The following is a 17,349-nucleotide window of genomic DNA, read 5'->3' on the forward strand; positions in this document are numbered from 1 at the left end:
AAACAGCCCAACGAAACAGCGTTCCTTTGGGGCCAAGATACAGAACACGGCACCAACGGTCCACACACAGCACATAACATTGTGATAGCAGAATACAGTTACAAAATAATATAACAAATAATAATATAGGTCAAATTCCGAAGTGTCATGGTCTATAGATTGTGATAGTAACTCTGATGCCTGTAATGGTGAGCTGGACTCCGACCCCGCGGAGGAGACGCTCACCGCCCACCCGGCTTTTTATCCCGGTCTCTGATTTCCCGACCGTATCGCGGAGGCCGCAGTCTCCGGGACCCGGGACCCGGGACCCCACTCCCGTACCCTCATCCCGCTCCCCACCTTCCTCTGCCCTCTCCGCTCCTGTCCTCACCTCCTCCTTACCACTAGGTGGCGCCGTGGGGCAAATCCCGGCGATACTGGCCACGGGCGCTGGGCGGCGCCAGACGGGAAGTGGTGTTCAACGACGTCTCATCACTTCCGCTTTGTTGCTGTGTTGCGATGAGCAGTTCCCACACGTGTGTCGGCTGGGTCCCGCAAGGAGCGGCCCGAGGAACTCCGGAGAAGGTGGGAGGGTGAAGGGGAGATGGAGGGCATGGTGAGAGGGGTGGGGGAAGCGTTCCGTGAGGTGGTGGGGTGCTCCCATTCACTATGACCAGGGTGTGGGCTGGTCTAGGTGGATCGGATTAAACTAGCAGATCCCCCACTTGGCACCAGCTCCCTCGACCCACAGCTTCTGGAGCCTCTGCTGCTTCAGGTCTCCTGGTGCAGGGTGTACAGCACCCTGCGTATGTTTGGAACTGGGACATCTAATGAGGGTCTAGGGACAGTTCCTGACGTTTGGCTGTGTACATGTATACAGTTTGAACGACAATAAACCTGAACTGAGCTGTTGTGCAAATGTTGGAACTGTAATTCAAGCTTCAAAACACTTGTGACCTGCAGGGTCTGTGGAACATGTCCCTGATCACTCCAGGGGCCATAGACTGCACCCCTGGGTACTGTCAGGGGCTTTCACCCTGATGGTGACTCTGTGCATTTTCTTTCCTAGGTGACCTTGACTAAACAGGAGCTGGAACAGTTAATCGACAATGCAAAAGAAGAATTTGAGTGAGTCACCTCCCTCTTGGGTCACTGGTCAAATGGGAAGATTCTCTGGGCTTGCTGGAAGAGTTTTGGCATGGAGCTCTTGATAAATGGTGTATATTCAGAGTGTTTCCTGACTGGCGTTTATTTCTAGGGACCAGGAGCAGGAAGATGAACAGACAGCAGAGGGGACAGAGGTCCACACTGCCTCTGATGATGCTGGAACTCCGAAGGGCGAAGATGAGGAGGAGCAGGACAATGACAGTCTGGCAGAGTATGATCTGGACGGGTATGATGACGAGGAAGGTGAGACACATAACCGTCTATGTGGCATTGAACCATGAATCAGGAGATTATGATGCATGGGATACTCAGTAACTTGGCCATTTGGATTTAGAGCTGGCTCACATATAGAAGACAAGGTAATGGTCGATGGGTCTGTGAGGTCATAGAGTCATAGAAAAGTACAGCACAGAGACTGGCCCTTCAGCCCATCTAGTTTCTACTGATCCATTTAAACTGCCTATTCCATTGACCTGCACCAAGACCACGGCCCCCTGTACCCCTACCATCCATGTACCTGTTCAAACTTCCCTTGAGCATTGAAATTGAGCTTGCATGCACTACTTGCACTGGCAGCTCATTCCACACACTCACGACCTGAATGAAGAAGTTTCCCCTCGTTCCCCTTAAACTTTTCACCTTTCACCCTTAACCTATGACTGCTGATTCTAGTCCCACCCAAACTCAGTGAAAAAAGCCTGCTTGCATTTATCATGTCGATACCCCTCATTTTTTTACACCTCTATCAAATCTTCGATCTTCTATGTTCCGAGGAATAAAGTTCCAATTTATTCAATCTTTTTTCTATAATTTAGGTCCTCCAGACCCAGCAACATCTTTGTAGATTTTCTCTGTATTCTTTCAACCTTGTTCACATCTTTTCTGTAGGTAGGTGAACTAAACTGCACACAATACTCCAAATTAGACCTCACCAACGTCTTGTACAACTTCAACTTAGCATCCCATCTTCTGTACTCAGTGCTTTGATTTATGAAAGTCAATGTGCCAAAAGTTTTCTTAATGACCCTATCTACCTGTGACATCATTTTCAATGGATTATGGACCTGTTTTCCCAGATCCCTTTGTTCTACCACACACCTCAGTGGCCAGTTGTTACTGTGTAGGTCCAAGGCCATTATTCCCTAAAAGTGGCTGCACAGGTTGCTAGGTTGGTTAATAAAGCATATGCATTTATTGGTCGAGGTATTGAATTTAAAAGTCTGGACATTAAAGGGTGTGGAATCATTGGAGAGGGTGCAGAAAAGGTTTAACAGGGTGATACCTGGATTAGAGGGCATGTGCTACAATGAGAAGTTGGACAAACTTGAGTTGTTCCTTTCTGGAATGGCACCAGTTTAAATCTATAAAATGTTTGATGGCATTGTGGATAACGTAGAAAGTTGCCGTAAGATACAGTGGGATATAGACCAGCTGCAGGTATGCGCAGAGAAATGGCAGGTGGAGTTTAATCCTTGCCAATTGTGCTGCATGTTGAGAGATCGGATATATATGCAGGGTATATATTAAATGAGCAGACCTATGATAGAGTTAATGTACGTTGGGTAATGTTGCGATGTAATAGTGCAATTCCAAATGTAATCTTGGGGGTCCAAGATCTTGCTGCCTGAAAGTGACTGCACTAGTCAATAGGGTGGTGTTAAAGAAGGCATGTGGCATGCTTTTCTTTATTAATCAAACACAGAGTTTGAGTCAGCAAGTAATGTTGCAATTTCATAAAACTCTGGATTGGCCTCATCTGGAGTGTTTTGCATTTGGTTCTAGTCGCCCCATTATAGGAAGGATATGGAGGCTTTGGGGAGGGTGCTGAAGAGGTTCACCAGGATGTTGCCTGGATTAGAGATCATGTGCTGTAAGGAGATGTTGGACAAACTTGGGTTGTTTTGTCTGGAATGGCGGAGGCTGGTGGAAGTTTATAAAATTATGAGAAGTGTTGATAGAATAAGACCATAAGACATGGGAGCAGAATTAGGCCATTTGGCTCATAGAGTCCTGATCTTTTTATCTTCTGCTCAGCCTCACTCCCTGGCCTTCTCCCTGTAATCTTTGATGCTGTCCAATCAAGTTCTGCCTGAAATATACCCAATAACCTGACCTCCACAGCTGCCTGTGGTAACAAGTTCTACCAGTTCACCACCCTCTGGCTAAAGAAATTTCTCCGCATCTGTTTTAAATGGACACCCCTCTATCCTGAGGCTGTGCCCTCTTGTCCTAATCTCTCCCACCATGGGAAACATCTTTTCCACATCTACTCTTTCAAGGCCTTTCAACTTTTGAAAAGTTTCAGTGAGATCCTCCCTCATCCTTCTAAATCCCAGCAAGCACAGATCCAGAGCAATCAAATTTTCCTTGTATGATAACACTTTCATTCCCAGAATCATCCTTGTGAACCCCATCTGAACCTTCTCCAATGACAGTACATCTTTTCTTAGATGAGGAGCCCAAAACTGTTCACAATACTCAAGATGAGGCCTCACCAGTGTCTTATAAAGCCTCAGCATCACATCCCTGCTCTTGTATTCTAGACCTTTTGAAATAAATGCTAACATTGCATTTGCCTTCCTCACCACCAACTCTACCTGCAAGTTAACCTTTAGAATGTTCTGCACAAGGACTCCCAAGTAATGATGCAGCTGTACAAGACCTTAGTTAGACCCCATTTGGAAAACTGTGTTCGGTTCTGGTCACCTTACTACAGGAAGGACGTGGATACTATAAAGAGAGAGTGCAGAGGAGATTCACAAGGATGTTGCCTGGATTGGGGAGCATGCCTTATGAGAATAGTTTGGGTGAAGTTGGCCATTTCTCCTTGAAGCAACGGAGGAAGAGAGGTGACCTGATAGAGGTGTATAAGATGATGAGAGGTATTGATCATTTGGATAGTCAAAGGCTTTTTCCCAGGACTCAAGTGGCTAACGCAAAGGGGCATAGTTTTAAGGTGCTTGGAAGAATGTACGTCAGAGGTAGGGTGTTTCACACAGAGAGTGGTGGGTGCATGGAATGCACTGCCAGCAAAGGTGGTAGAGGCGGATACAATAAGGTCTTTTAAGAGACTCCTTGAGCTTAGAAAATAGAGGGCTATGCAGTAGGGAAATTCTAGGCAGTTTCTAGAGTAGGTTACATGGTCGGCACAACATTGTGGGCTGAAGGGCCTGTAATGTGCTGTAGATTTCTATGTTCTATTACCCTTATTACATACCTTTTCCAGCTCCCTTTGCAATCTCAACCCCACATCTTGGCTGCTGTTTGGAGGCCTATATATGATTCCCATAATGGTTTTTTACCCTTGCATTTTTTTAACTCCACCCGCAAAGATGCAACGTTCTCTGACCCTAGGTCACCTCTTTCTAAAGATGTAATTTCATCTCTTACCAACAGAGCCACACCACTGCCTGAGCCCTCCTGCCTGTCATAGAACCAGAGAACATTACAGCACAGAAACAGGCCTTTTGGCCCTTCTTGGCTGTGCCGAACCATTTTTCTGCCTAGTCCCACTGACCTGCACCTGGGCCATATCCCTCCATACCCCTCTCATCCATATACTTGTCCAAGTTTTTCTTAAATGTCAAAAGTGAGCCCGCATTCACCACTTCATCTGGCAGTTCATTCCACACTCCCACCACTCTCTGTATGAAGAAGCCCCCCCAATGTTCCCTTTAAACTTTTCCCCCTTAACCCATGACCTCTGGTTTTTTTCTCCCCTGGCCTCAGTGGAAAAAGCCTGCTTGCATTCACTCTATCTATACCCATCATAATTTAATACACCTCTATCAAATCACCCCTCATTCTCCTACGCTCCAGGGAATAAAGTCCTAACCTATTCAACCTTTCTCTGTAACTCAGTTTCTCAAGTCCCGGCAACATCCTTGTAAACCTTCTCTGCACTCTTTCAACCTTATTAATATCCTTCTTATTAATATCCAAAACTGCACACAATACTCCAAATTCGGTCTCACCAATGTCTTATACAAATTCACCATTACATTCCAACTCTTATACTCAATACAAGGGGATTCGATGAGGAAGAGTTTGTCAGGTGTGTTCAGGAAAATCCCCTTGCTCTAAAGAGATGCAAGTCAATATTAGGAAAGTTAAAATCACCCATCACAACAACCTTATTGCACCATTCCAGAATCTGCCTCCCTATCTGCTCCTCAATGTCTGTTACTATTGGGGTCTATAAAAAAAAACACCCAGTAGAGTTATCGCCCCCGTTCTGTTTCTGACTTCCACCCACCCTGACTTGGTAGACAATCCCTCCATGACTTCCTCCTTTTCTGCAGCCGTGATACTATTCCTGATTAGCAATACCATGCCTCCACCTCTTTTGCCTCCGTCCCTGTCCTTTTTGAAATATCCAAAACCTAGCACACTCAGCAGCCATACTTGCCCCTGAGACATACAAGTCTCTGTAATGATCACAATGTCATAGTTCCGCGTACTGATCCACACTCTAAGTTCATTTGCCTTGTTTATGATACTCCTTACATTAAAATAGACACACCTCAAACCATCTGGCTTAGTGCTTCTTTGCTGTATCATCTACCTATCCTTCCTCATAAACTCCCTACAAGCTGTTTCTACTCATATGCCAACAGCCCCATCCTCTACCACTTCAGTTCCCAACCCTTTGCAAATCTAGTTTAAGCCTTCCCCAATAGATTTACCGATGTTTGGACATTGACTGGGTGAACTTAGATAGTGCTGGCCCTGGAGCTATTCACCTCCAAAGATGGTCCTCCCCGTAACTCGGTGAGAGGCGTTGGCGGCCGGCCAGCGTGAGAACACTACAGAAAATGTGTTTTGTGTTATTTTCTCTTGGGAGTTCACCTTCGCCTGCAACGTCTGCTGGCAGCCCTTCGCCACCATGCCCAGGCTCAGTAGTCACCGGTACTGTCACTTCGAGCTGAGACCCAGGCTATCTCCAGTGTCCCTGCCACAGCTGCCGGCTGCTGCAACACCCGGCCCGGAGTAGAGTGTGGCGAAACGCCCCTGGTCCAGCTGACCTGGCTGGTAGCACCTGGTAAGAGTCCCTTGCTCGGGGGCAATGGGAGACCCAGTAGGAGACTGGTGGGGAAGGCAGAAGAGCTATGACCTTGTAAGAAAATGGTTGCTTTGCAAGCAGATGATCTACCAAGAAGAGAGGTGGTGATCTCTTTAAACTCACGGGGTGAAAGGCAAAGGCAAACCACTGCTGTAACCTGCCAAGTACATGATTTCCTGATATGTTAGTTTCAATAAAGGATCAAAACAACGACATTAACGGAGCCACAAATAGCAGTAGAGGAGTCAAGTCCAGCAACGGTAGGAATGAGGCTACCAGGGTCGTCATCAAGCGAAAACCTCACATCAGGATAGCTACGTGGAATATTAGATCTCTTCTTAAATGAGGAAAACTAGAAAATGTGGTTATGAAAATGAAAAGACTGAAGATAACCTACTCGGACTATGTGAAACGAGATGGACAGAGGGGATGGCTCAAAAGGGATGACAGATACCAACTGATCTATTCAGGAGGAAGTGAACGTAAGCATAGAGTTGGAATCTTGGAAGACAAGGAAGCAGCGAGAACCATCAAAGGCAGTGTATCCATTAACGAAAGAGTGATGATGATTAAAATCCTGGTTAAACCATTTGACATTAACGTCATAGATGTCTATATGCCAACCATGCACTATGATGATGACAAAGTTGATATGGTCTAGGGAGAAGTTGAAAAGCTAATGAAAAAGACTAAAAACAATGAAGTAACTGTGATTTAAATGCCAAAGTTGGCAGTGCAAGAGAATTTTTGACTGTAAGACTCTTGGGGCTTGGGGAAAGAAATGACTGCGGAGAAAGACTGGTTGAATTTACAAAAACTAACAAACTAATGATTGCGAATGCCTGGTACAGTCTGCCAAAACGGAAACTGTACACGTGGACTAGTCCTGATGGTTATTAAAAAACCAAATTGACTAAAGTTTAGTACCCAATCGGTTCAGGAGTGGAGTGAAGCAGGTGAAAATGTACCCTGATGCTGACTGTTATGCAGATCACAATCCTGTGGTATTGGACATGAGTGTTCATTTGAAGAAGCTGAGAAAGACCAGACCATCAAACAATATAGACTTTGATTTGCTCATTACGGATGAAGCAAAAAAGTTCGAATATTTGGTGGAAACGGAGAATATATTTTCAATCTTAGATGATGAAGGTAGCAAAATGGCAGTGGAGAGCATCTGGGAAGAGTGTAAAACAGCAGTGACAGAAGTTGCGAAAGAGACTTCGGGTTATCGGAAAAGAGCTGAGAAAGTTAACTAAAGAAAGAAGAAAGGTAAAACATCGGGATAATGAACGAAAATTGATTCAGAGAAGATGCAAGGAAGCGAAAGAGAATTGGATGAATGAACAGTGAGAAGAAATTGAGCAGTATGAACAAAGTCATGATTATAGAGGGCTTCACCAAAAGGTAAAGGATATGACAAAATTAAGGAGGACCGTGCCTGGGTGTATCGAAGACGGTAATGGTAATCCATGCTATGAAAAAGAAGAGATCATGGACAGATGGGTTAAATACATCTTGGAATTATTTGAAGATAGCAGGACTTAGCAGGATAACAAGATTTACCAGAATTAAATCAAATGACAAATCAACCTAAAATATTGATGTCAGAGATGGAAAGTGCGATTCGGAGTCTAAAAGTCAGAAAGGTGGCTGGTGAAGATAAGATTTCTACTGAAATTACTTAGTCCAAAGGGAAAAATGAAACTTAGAGATATTAAACAACATTTATATGACAGGAAATCTTCAGGAGTACTTTCTCAAATCGGTATTTATCACCTTACCAAAAAAAGCCAAGGATGATAAAATGTTATGAACACAGGACGATAAGCATAATGTCTCACTGCGTCAAGCTACTGTTGAAAATAGTGTTTGGCAGAATGAAAGGTACAATCAGCAATGGAATTAGAGAAATGCAGTTTGGTTTTCGTAAAGGCTCAGGAACAAGGGATGGAATATTTGCAATGAGAAACATCATGGAGAGATGCATTGAGGAACAAAAGACATTCTACTTATACTTAATATTGACTGAAAAGGCTTTTGATAAAGTAAGAGGAGAAAGTAATAGAGGTGCTGAACAAGTACAATCTGAGATGGGAGAATATGCAGATAATAAGTAACTTGTATTGGAATCAGAAAATGGCAGTCAAGGTAGAAAACGAGCTATCACCATGGGGATGTTTTAAATGAAGCGTAAGGCAAGGCTGTGTTGGCTCGCCAGATTTGTTCAATCTCTATGGAGAATGGATTTTTTGGGAGTGCGACCGTCAGGAGACAATTATTCCAATTGGAGGCCGGAAGGTGGATAATATCAGGTATGCGGACAACACAGCATTGTTAGCTGACAGCAAAGTTGAACTGCAAATTATGCTGAATAAAGTGAATGAGAAAAGCCTTGACTACGGACAAAAACAACCCTAAGAAAACAAAATCGATGGTGGTAAGCAAAATAAACACTAAAGACTCATTCATAATGGTATCATTACAAGTGAATGGACAAGACATTGAACAGGTGCAAAAGTTTGAATATCTTGGCAGTTGTCTGACATGATGGGAGATGTGAAGTTGAGATCAGAAGGAGAATAGGTATGGCCAAGACCCAGTTCATCAAGCTAAAAGATGTACTATGCAATCAGAAGGTAGACATCCAAAGTAGAATCTGCTTCCTCAAGTGTTACGTATGGTCAGTGCTGAGGTATGGATCAGAAAAATGGACCCTGAAGAAGGATGACATGAAACGAATTAATGCTTTTGAAATGTGGTGCTATCGACAAATGTTGAAGATCTGCTAGGTAGAGAAATTTTCAGATGAGAAGGTTTTGTCTGAAGCTGGTAAGACCATGGATATTGCTGGAGAAGATCATGAAGTTAAAAGTTGTTTATTGTGGACACGTTAAGCAGAGAGATAACATCTTGTTGGACTTGCTATATGGAAAGGTGGAGGGAAAGAAAGGAAGAGGAAGGCAAAGAACAACATGGCTGGATAACATCATGGATTGGACCAAGTTGGACAAGACTAGTGATGTTGTGGACAAGTGTTAAGACAGAGTGGCGTGGAGGAAAATCGTCCCCTAACTGGAAATTCCAGATGCGACCTAACGACAACAATAGCATTGGCAAACCTCCCTCCTAGGATATTGGTTCCCCTCCAGTTCAGGTGCAACCTGTCCCACTTGTACAGGTCACCCCCTCCCCAGAAAAGGTTCCAATGATCCAAGAATCTGAAAATTTGAAACCCTGCCCCCTGCACCATCTCCTCAACCACTTATTTGTCTGCGCTATCTTCCTGTTCTGAATTTCCCTCGCTCGTTGCATTAGGAGTAATCGGAGATTACCAACTTGGATGTCCTCTTCAGCCTCTTTCCTAACTCCACAGGATCTCTATCCCTCTCCTGCCTATGTCTTTGTTACCAATATGTATGACAACCTCTGGCTGCTCACCCTCCCCTTCAAGAATATTCTGCAAATGCTCAGAGACATCCCGGACCCTAGCACTCAGGAGGCAACACACTCCTGGCGCCTCTTTTGCTGCCACAGAGTCTCAAATCTGTCCCCCTAACGAGTCCCCTGTGACTATCGCTCTGCCTAACCAGAGTGCTGAATCTTTGGAATGCTCTGCGACTGGCTGCTGTGGAGGCCAAGTCTGTAGGCGTATTTAAGACAGAAGTTGATAGTTTCATGATTGATCAGGGCATCAAAGGATATGGGAAGAAGGCAGGTGTATGGGGTTGACTGGGATCCAGGATCAGCCATGATGGAGCAGAATTGATGGGCTGAATGACATTCTACTGCTATGTCTTATGGTCTTATGGCTTTCTACGAAAATTATTTGGAGTCAGGTGTTCCAATCGATGAGATTGGAGGTGTGGGTTGCAGACGCACAAAGTCAGGTTACTGACAGAACCTGCTCTTCTCAAGAAAGATCTGTTTTTGTGCACCATGCCACAATCAAAACAACTTTCAGAGGACCTTGGAAGAGTACAGAGAAAATTTATAAGGATGTTGCCAGGACTTGTGGATCTGAGTTGTAGGTGTAATTCTCGCTTCGGCTAGCAGCTTAATATAGGGGATGTTAGCCCCCTGGCCTGGCCAAACTTAAGCAATCTCGTTTGGGTAGATGCTGCGCGATGTGTCCCCGTTACAAATCAGTACCACAAAATAACAAACAGTTATATTAAAAGCAAGAGGATAGTGAGGGATAAAATTGGCCCCTTAGAGAATCAGGGTGGTCAGCTATGTGTGGAGCCGAGGGAGATGGGAGAGATTTCTTCTCTTTGGTATTCACTAAGAAGAAGGATATTGAATTGTGTAAGGTGTGGGAAACAAGTAAGGAAGTTATGGAACCTATGACAATTAAAGAGGTGGAAGTACTGGTGCTTTTAAGAAATTTAAAAGTGGATAAATCTCCGGGTCCTGACAGGATATTCCCCAGGACCTTGAGGGAAGTTTGTGTAGAGATAGCAGGAGCTCTGACGGAGATCTTTCAGATGTCATTAGAAATGGGGATTGTGCTGGAGGATTGGCGTATTGCTCATGTGGTTCCATTGTTTAAAAAGGGTTCTAGAAGTAAGCCTAGCAATTATAGACCTGTCAGTTTGACATCAGTGGTGGGTAAATTAATGGAAAGTATTCTTAGAGATAGTATTAATAATTATCTGGATAGACAGGATCTGATTAGGAGTAGCTAGCATGGATTTGTGCGTGGAAGGTCATGTTTGACAAACCTTATTGAATTTTTTGAAGAAGTTACGAGGAATGTTGACGAGGGTAAGGTAGTGGATGTAGTCTATATGGATTTCAACAAGGCCTTTGACAAAGTTCCACATGGAATGCTGGAGTAATAAAATGGATTCAACAGTGGCTAGATGGGAGATGCCAGAGAGTAATGGTGGATAATTGTTTATCGGGATGGAGGCCGGTGACTAGCGGGGTGCCTCAGGGATCTGTTTTGGGCCCAATGTTGTTTGTAATATACATAAATGATCTGGATGATGGGGTGGTAAATTGGATTAGTAAGTATGCCGATGATACTAAGGTAGGAGGTGTTGTGGATAATGAAGTGGGTTTTCAAAGCTTGCAGGGAGATTTATGCCAGTTAGAAGAATGGGCTGAACGTTGGCAGATGGAGTTTAATGCTGAGAAGTGTGAGGTTCTATATTTTGGCAGGAATAATCCAAATAGAACATACAGGGTAAATGGTAGGGCATTGAGGAATGCAGAGGAACAGAGAGATCTAGGAATAACAGTGCATAGTTCCCTGAAGGTGGAGTCTCATGTAGATAGGGTGGTGAAGAAGGCTTTTGGAACGCTGGCCTTTATAAATCAGAGCATTGAGTACAGAAGTTGGGATGTAATGTTAAAATTGTACAAGGCATTGGTAAGGCCAAATTTGGAATATTGTGTACAGTTCTGGTCACCGAATTATAGGAAAGATATCAATAAATTAGAGAGAGTGCAGAGACGATTTACTAGGATGTTAGCTGGGTTTCAGCACTTAAGTTACAGAGAAAGGTTGAACAAGTTAGGTCTCTATTCATTGGAGCATAGAAGTTTGAGGGGGGATTTGATGGAGGTATTTAAAATTTTGAGAGGGGTAGATAGAGTTGACGTGAATAGGTTGTTTCCATTGAGAGTAGGGGAGATTCAAACGAGAGGACATGATTTGAGAGGAGGCAAAAGTTTAAGGGAAGCACGAGGGGGTATTTCTTTACTCAGAGAGTGATAGCTGTGTGGAATGAGCTTCCTGTAGAAGTAGTAGAGGTCAGTTCAGTTGTGTCATTTAAGGTAAAATTGGATAGGTATATGGACAGGAAAGGAGTGGAGGGTTATGGGCCGAGTGTGGGTAGGTGGGACTAGGTGAGATTAAGAGTTCGGCACGGACTAGGAGGGCCGAGATGGCCTGTTTCCGTGCTGTGATTTTTATCTGGTTACCCAATATGCGATTAAATGAGCTTTATAATTCTTAATTTGACTATATGGTTAATAAAGAAACGAAAAAAAAGGGCCCATTCTCATGAAACAGTCTAATGTGCAAATTTTGGAGCTCACTGATAGGCTGTCTGTCCACCATCGACCTCCTCCAATCATCGCTGACCTTCGGACCGTCACTCCAAGTCCACTCCAGTGATCTACCAACTCTCTCCATTCATGTCTTCTCTCCTCATCTCCCCCGGCAAAAGTCCAGGAATTCCTTGCTCCCAGACACACAGGCAAGAACAAGATCCTGCTCATTGGCTGATGTGCCCTGTTACTCTAGTCATAACCCAAACATTGCTACTACAGCGAAACCATTAACTCAGCAGTGGAACATTACAGAGGGGCCATTCCATTAGGGGCCAGCAATGAAACCTTGCAGTGTGTTATATAGGGAAAGGATGAATAGGTCAAGGCTTTATTCCCTAGAGCATAGAGGAATGAGGGAAGATTCGATAAAGGTATACAAAATTATAAGGGTATAGATAGGGTAAATACAAGTAGGCTTTTTCCACTGAGCTTGAGTGAAATTAGAACTAGAGGTTATGGTTAAGGGTAAAAGATCAAATGTTTAATGGGAGCATGAGTCAGAATCAGGTTTATTATCACCAGCATGTGATGTGAAATTTGTTAACTTAGCAGCAACAGTTCAATGCAATACATAATCTAGCAGAGAGAGAAAAAATAAATAAAATGAAAACAATAATAAATAATCAAGTAAATCAATTACGGTATGTGCATATTGAATAGATTTTAGAAATGTGCAAAAACAGAAATACTGTATATTTTAGAAAAGAGTGAGGTAGTGTCCAAAACTTCAATGTCCACTTAGGAATGGGATGGCAGAGGGGAAGAAGCTGTTCCTGAATCGCTGAGTGTATGCCTTCAGGCTTCTGTACCTTCTACCTGATGGTAACAGTGAGAAAAGGGCATGCCCTGGGTGCTGGAGGTCCTTAATACTGGAACCTGCAATTTCTGAGACACTGCTCGCTTTGTAGGCTAGTACCAAGATACAACCTTCAGCAGCTTGTTTCTGTCCTGTGCCAGTAGCCCCTTTGTATCAGACGGTGATGCAGCCTGTCAGAATGCTCTCCATGGTACAACAATAGAAGTTTTTGAGTGTATTTGTTTACATGCCAAATCTCTTCAAACTCCTAATAAAGTATAGCCACTGTCTTGCCTGTATAGCTACATCAATATGTTGGGACCAGGTTAGATCCTCGGAGATCTTGACACCCAGGAACTTGAAGTTGCTCAATCTCTCCACTTTTGATCCCCCTATGAGGATTGGTACCTGTACCTTCATTCATCGGGGAGTAAGAGTGTGGAACGAGCTGCCAATGGAAGTGGTGGATACTGGTTTGATTTTAACATTTAAGGGAAATTTGGATAGGTACATGAATGGTAGGGGTATGGAGGGTTATGGTCTAGGTACAGATCAATGTAACTAGGCAGAATAATAGTTTGGCATGGACTAGGTAGGCTGGAGTGCCTGTTCGGGTGCTATAGTGTTCTATAACTCTGACTGTCACTGTACAGACCCTGTGTACGAACACAGGGGAAACCTGTTTCAGTGGAGAGTGTCAGTTGAATGGGTGTAATAGTGGATGGTGGGAGGTCAGTCACTGTCACCGTACAGACTCCTGGTATAGATATAGGTAAACTGTTTCAGGGGAGAGCTTTTGGCAGCAACAAACTTTTGGAGGAACTCAGTGGGTCAAGCAACATTTGTGAGGGAAGGAATTGTTCAGACCCTGCATCAGGTGCTTGGGCAGTGAGTGATGTTGTCCCATGTGATCCTGATGCAGAGACCTCATTGACCACCTGGAGAGCATGGTTTGACCATAGGGGTGATATAAAACCAGTGGGAAATGGGACATTACCTCACACTAGTTCTGTGCTGTCAAGTCCCAAGTGAGAAAGAGCCTTCAGTGTTCCAGCTGAACTCTGTACTGAGTGACTTTAAATAAACTGTCAGAGTCATCCAGCATTAAAGCAGGCTCATGGTCCCAGATTGTCTGTACCAACCACCGAGAACACTTTGTACAAGCCAAGTGTGGTTGAGTGAAGCTCATTATGTGAATCATCTCTGTGGTTTCTACTCCTTTTGGTAATCTCTCATGGTCTCTTTAGGTGGAGTAAACCTTGGTGATAATCTGGCGCGTCTCACAGTCTATGCAAGTAACGAAGATGACCCATACGTCACTCTGAAGGACACAGTTAAGTTACAGCTAGTTATTTTACAGGATTATTCTGCTTTGCTTGGTCCATTGTAACTATTGAATGACCACCGTTTCCAAGAGTGTGTATCATGAATGAATCTGTTTCAATTTAACTGAATTCCTGAGGACCAATGGTCCATTTCAGTCTAACTGTATACCACAAGACCAGAAGTCCGTTTCAGTCTAACTGTATACCACAAGACCAGAAGTCCGTTTCAGTCTAACTGTATACCACAGGATCAATGATCTATTTTAATCTAACTGTGTGCCACAGGACCAGTATGAAGAAGATGATTTTAAGATCAAGCCAAGTGATAATCTGATCTTGGCGGGGAAAGTGGAGAAGGACTGCAGCATGCTTGAGATATACGGTAGGATCTCCAGCAAGCTAATACCATGGTCTGTAGTTATACGGTAGGGTCTCCAGTGAGCTGGTACCACAGTCAAGAGATATACGGTAGGGTCCCCAGTGAGGTAGCACCATGGTCAGTAGTTACATGGTAGGGTCTCCAGTGAGCTGGTACCACGGTCAAGAGATATACGGTAGGGTCTCCAGTGAGCTAAAACCACGGTTAGTAGATGTACGGTAGGGTCCCCAGTGAGGTATGACCATGAGGAACTTTGTAGCTTTAAGTGAAGAGTACACCAGCTTGAGCGTGTGGATGATAACGTAAATAGTGCAAAAGGGTGCCACAGGGTCAGATGGAGCATCAACAGAGATCCTATCATTAGGGATCACAAATCCCAAGCTCCTGTGCTGGCTGCTCTTAAAATGGTAACGATTAATGTTGGAATGGGGAGAGCACACTGAATATAGGAGGGATATAGAACAGCTGAAAAGACAGGCAGAAGAGCAGATTGAGGGGCTGGTGGCTGAGAAATGAAGTCTGCAGTTCTGGTACCTCATTATAAGAAGGATGCGGAAGCTTCAGAGAGAGTGCAGAGAGATTTACCAGGTGCTGCAAAGGTTAGAGAGCATGTCTGATGAGGCTAGGTGAAGTGATCTAGGGCTTTTCTCTGTTGAGGAGTGACTTGATGGATAGATTGAGTTCCCAGGGCAGAAATGGCTAATAGTAAGAGGGCATAATTTTGGAGGAAAGTATAGGGAGATGTCAGAGGCAGGCTTTTTCACACAGTGTGGTGGATGCATGGAACACGCTGCCAGGGGTAGTGGTAGGTGCAGATACATTAGGACATTTAAGAGCAAGAATGTAATGCCGAGACTGCTGTAGTTTAGAAGAATGAGGGGCGATCTCATTGAAGCCTATCAAATATTGATAAGCCACAGTAGATTGGATGTGGAGAGAATATTTCCTTTAGTGGGAGAGTCTAGAACCAGAGAACACAGCCTCAGAATAGGGGAACATCCATTTAAAACAGAGGAGAAATTTCTTTAACCAGAGGGTGGTGAATCTGTAGAATTAGTTGCCACAGATGGCTGTGGAGGCCAAGTCATTGGGTATATGTAAAGTGGAGGTTGATAGTTTCTCGATAAGTAAAGACTTGATGGGCTGAATTCTGCTCCTCTTATGGATGTTGAATGATTTCTCACAGTGTACAATCAGGATGAGCAAAGCCTCTATGTACATCATGACGTCCTGCTTCCTGCCTACCCACTTTGTATTGAGTGGCTCAACTTTGATCCAAGCTCGGAAAAGACAGTGGGTAAGTTGGTTTTCCTCCAGTCTCTGTGTTGGTTTTATTGTTCGTTATCAACCACTGAACTGTGAATCGGAGGCAGTTGATCGTTCACAGAATTGTACAGACTGAGAACAGGCCCTTTAGCCCACTGTGGGTGTGCTGGCCATGGTTCTCACCCACCTTATCTCAGCTTTCCCACACTTAACATATCGTCTGCCATAGCTTGGCAATTTGAGTGCACATCTGAATACTTCTGAAGCGTCCACTAATGGACCATTCAGCCGATAATATCTGTGCTGAGCACTATGTCAAATTAAACTAACTGCTTCTGACTATACGATGCATATCCCTCTGTTTCTTGCAGATTCATGTGTCTGTCCAAAAGCTTCTTGAATGTCTGCACCATTGCTGTGTTCCTTTGGGTGAAGAAAATGATTTTTGTAATTTTGTGATACAGCATGGAGTAGGCCACCCCAGTAACCCCACAACCCCAATTAATCCTCACCTAATCATAGGTTAATTTACAATGACCGTTTATCCTAACCAGTGTGTTTTTGGACTGTGGGATGAAACAGGAGCACCCAGGGAAGCCCATGTCCTCCACAGGAAGAATGTGCAGAAACATCTTGTAGAACAGTGCTGGAATTTACTCCAGAACGCCCCAAGCTGTAGTAGTGTCACGGTAGCTGCTATGCTACTGCAGCGCCCACATTTCACTCTTGTATTCATCCTAAATATCCTAACCTATTCTGTCTGAGGAATATATCTCACTCTCTTCCAATAACTTCCCTTATCTTAATTGCTGGAGTTTAGAGGGGGGGACCTCATTGAAATCTATCGAATATTGAAAGGCCCACATAGAGTGGACATGGAGAGGATGTTTCCTGTAGTGGGGGAGTTTAGGACCAGAAGACACACCCTCAGAACAGAAGGACATCCCTTTTAAACAGAGATGAGGAGGGATTTATTTAACCAGCAGGAGATGAATCTGTGGAATTAATTGCACAGGCTGCTATGGAGTCCAAGTCACTGGGATATTTAAAGAGCAGGTTGATAGGTTACTGATTAGTAAGAATGGGGAGAAGGCAGGAGAATATGGTTGAGAGGGATAATAAGTCAGCCATGATGGAATGGCAGAGAATGTCTGTTGTCCAGTTCCACAGATCTCCTTCCTATTGAAACTCATCATCTCCAAGCACTATCTGTTTCTGTGCCCACAGTGCAATGTTCTAGAATGTTCTGCTTCCGTACCTAACTCACTACCTCAAATCCATGACCTTTTTGTACCAGTTGATCCTGGGAAAG

At 44.0% G+C, this 17,349-nt stretch overlaps 1 protein-coding gene across 2 annotated transcripts in view; it reads left to right on the forward strand.

Annotated features, from left to right (window-relative positions):
• Window positions 1-439: 439 nt before the first annotated feature.
• pwp1 (PWP1 homolog, endonuclein) overlaps window positions 440-17,349 on the forward strand; it is a 91,025-nt gene continuing 74,115 nt past the window's right edge. The window contains exons 1-6 of one of the 2 annotated variants that reach the window (XM_059978602.1): window positions 440-564; window positions 1,049-1,107; window positions 1,238-1,389; window positions 14,315-14,400; window positions 14,678-14,774; window positions 15,958-16,068. In XM_059978602.1, coding sequence (XP_059834585.1) covers window positions 499-564; window positions 1,049-1,107; window positions 1,238-1,389; window positions 14,315-14,400; window positions 14,678-14,774; window positions 15,958-16,068 — 571 coding nt within the window. In that variant the 5' untranslated portion in view covers window positions 440-498. Of the gene's footprint in view, window positions 565-1,048; window positions 1,108-1,237; window positions 1,390-14,314; window positions 14,401-14,672; window positions 14,775-15,957; window positions 16,069-17,349 lie in introns of those variants that run through there. The other variant, XM_059978603.1, reaches the window with a different exon arrangement.

Source organism: Hypanus sabinus, chromosome 8, assembly GCF_030144855.1.
Source record: "Hypanus sabinus isolate sHypSab1 chromosome 8, sHypSab1.hap1, whole genome shotgun sequence".
NCBI lineage: Eukaryota > Metazoa > Chordata > Chondrichthyes > Myliobatiformes > Dasyatidae > Hypanus > Hypanus sabinus.